This window comes from Mandrillus leucophaeus, unplaced genomic scaffold (genome assembly GCF_000951045.1).
Source record: "Mandrillus leucophaeus isolate KB7577 unplaced genomic scaffold, Mleu.le_1.0 Scaffold6, whole genome shotgun sequence".
NCBI classification, from domain to species: domain Eukaryota; kingdom Metazoa; phylum Chordata; class Mammalia; order Primates; family Cercopithecidae; genus Mandrillus; species Mandrillus leucophaeus.
This window is the reverse complement of record NW_012106474.1, coordinates 3607737-3608957: the sequence shown is the minus strand read 5'-3', so window position 1 is coordinate 3608957 and position 1221 is coordinate 3607737. Positions and strand designations below refer to the sequence as shown.

Sequence of the window (1221 nt, the reverse complement as noted above, 5' to 3'; positions counted from 1 at the left end):
CAGTGGGGGCCATTCCCCCCGCAGTGTGCGGGGAGGAGGAGGCAGTGGGGGCCATTCCCTCTGCAGTGTGCGGGAGGAGGAAGCAGGAAGCTGCTTGCCCCTCCTCTTCCAGGTTCAGGTCCTGCTTCCGGGACTCAGCCGCGCCTCTGGGAAGCGCCGGTCCAGGAACTCCGCAAGTTACAGGAGAACCAGGCGGGGCCGTGGTCCAGCGAGGCCTGGGATTCAGAAGGCATGAAACTTTCCTCAACGCTTGGACACCGGCCCCCTCCCCCGGGTCTTCCTGCTTCTTCCCGCTGCCCCTGGCTCCCGCCTCGAGCCACCCTCTCTCGCTCCCCAACGCCTGCACCTGCGCCGGTTACTGGGTGCGGTGAGAGGAGGCCAGAAGCAGAGGCGATGCCGGCCGGGGGCGGGCGGTGGGGGGGCTTCTGGGAGCAGCGGACCCGGCAGCTACAAAGCCAAGTGCGGGTGAGTCGGGGTAGGGGGAGGGAGGAGGGACCTCCCCCCTCAGAGGCTCCACGCTGAGGCCTGGGAGAATCGGGTGAGCTTGAGGTTTTCACTGGATGGTGGCCAGCTTTGGACACAGAGGCCCCACGTGATCTGTCCCCTCCCGTCTAGGCTTCCACGACCTAGGGGTGGTGGACCTGCTCTCTCCTCCCACCACTGACCTCCACCTGAGGCCCTGGACTTCCCTGTGGGACCTCCTCTCCCCTCCCACCTGGGGACCTCGTCCCCCGAGGGACCTCCCCCCCTCCCCCTCCCACCTGGGCCTCCTCTCCCCTCCCACCTGGGGCCTCCGTGACTTTTAAAACCGTCAGTTGTGTGCTATGCACGTGCCGGGAGCACAGTAGTTAAGCCGGGACAGGTAAAGCTCTTCTAGTCACTGCCCTCTTGGAGTATACAGTTGAATCCGGGAAGTAGATCAATGAAATGATTGTAAAATACAGAACGCTGGGAAGTGGAGGTGCATGGTCTCACACGTGTTTATAATTCAGCCATCGCCTAATCTGAGAAATTAAGGATTTCTGCATCGTGCCCGTGCCCACTGAGCTGAGCTCTGCTGAGATGGGGAGTCCTCTGGCTAGAGGCTGAGGGCAGGAGCTCTGGGTGAGAGGCTGGGCCGGCAGTGCTCCCCATGGGTCAGTTTAGCCCGAGTGCCCTCCAGCCCTGCTGTGGCCTCTCAGTGACCCTCTTTCCACCAACCTCTAACCTGCTCCTTGGCTG

General features: G+C 63.1%; 1 protein-coding gene across 1 annotated transcript in view; it reads right to left on the bottom strand.

Annotated features, from left to right (window-relative positions):
• Window positions 1–1221, bottom strand: part of LOC105553563 — a 16621-nt gene that overhangs the window by 11965 nt on the left and 3435 nt on the right. Inside the window, exons 2-3 of the mRNA XM_011999663.1 lie at window positions 259–447; window positions 3–146 (exon numbers count right to left, since the gene is read on the bottom strand). Of these exons, the coding sequence (XP_011855053.1) occupies window positions 3–146; window positions 259–447 (333 nt within the window). The remainder of the gene's footprint in view (window positions 1–2; window positions 147–258; window positions 448–1221) is intronic.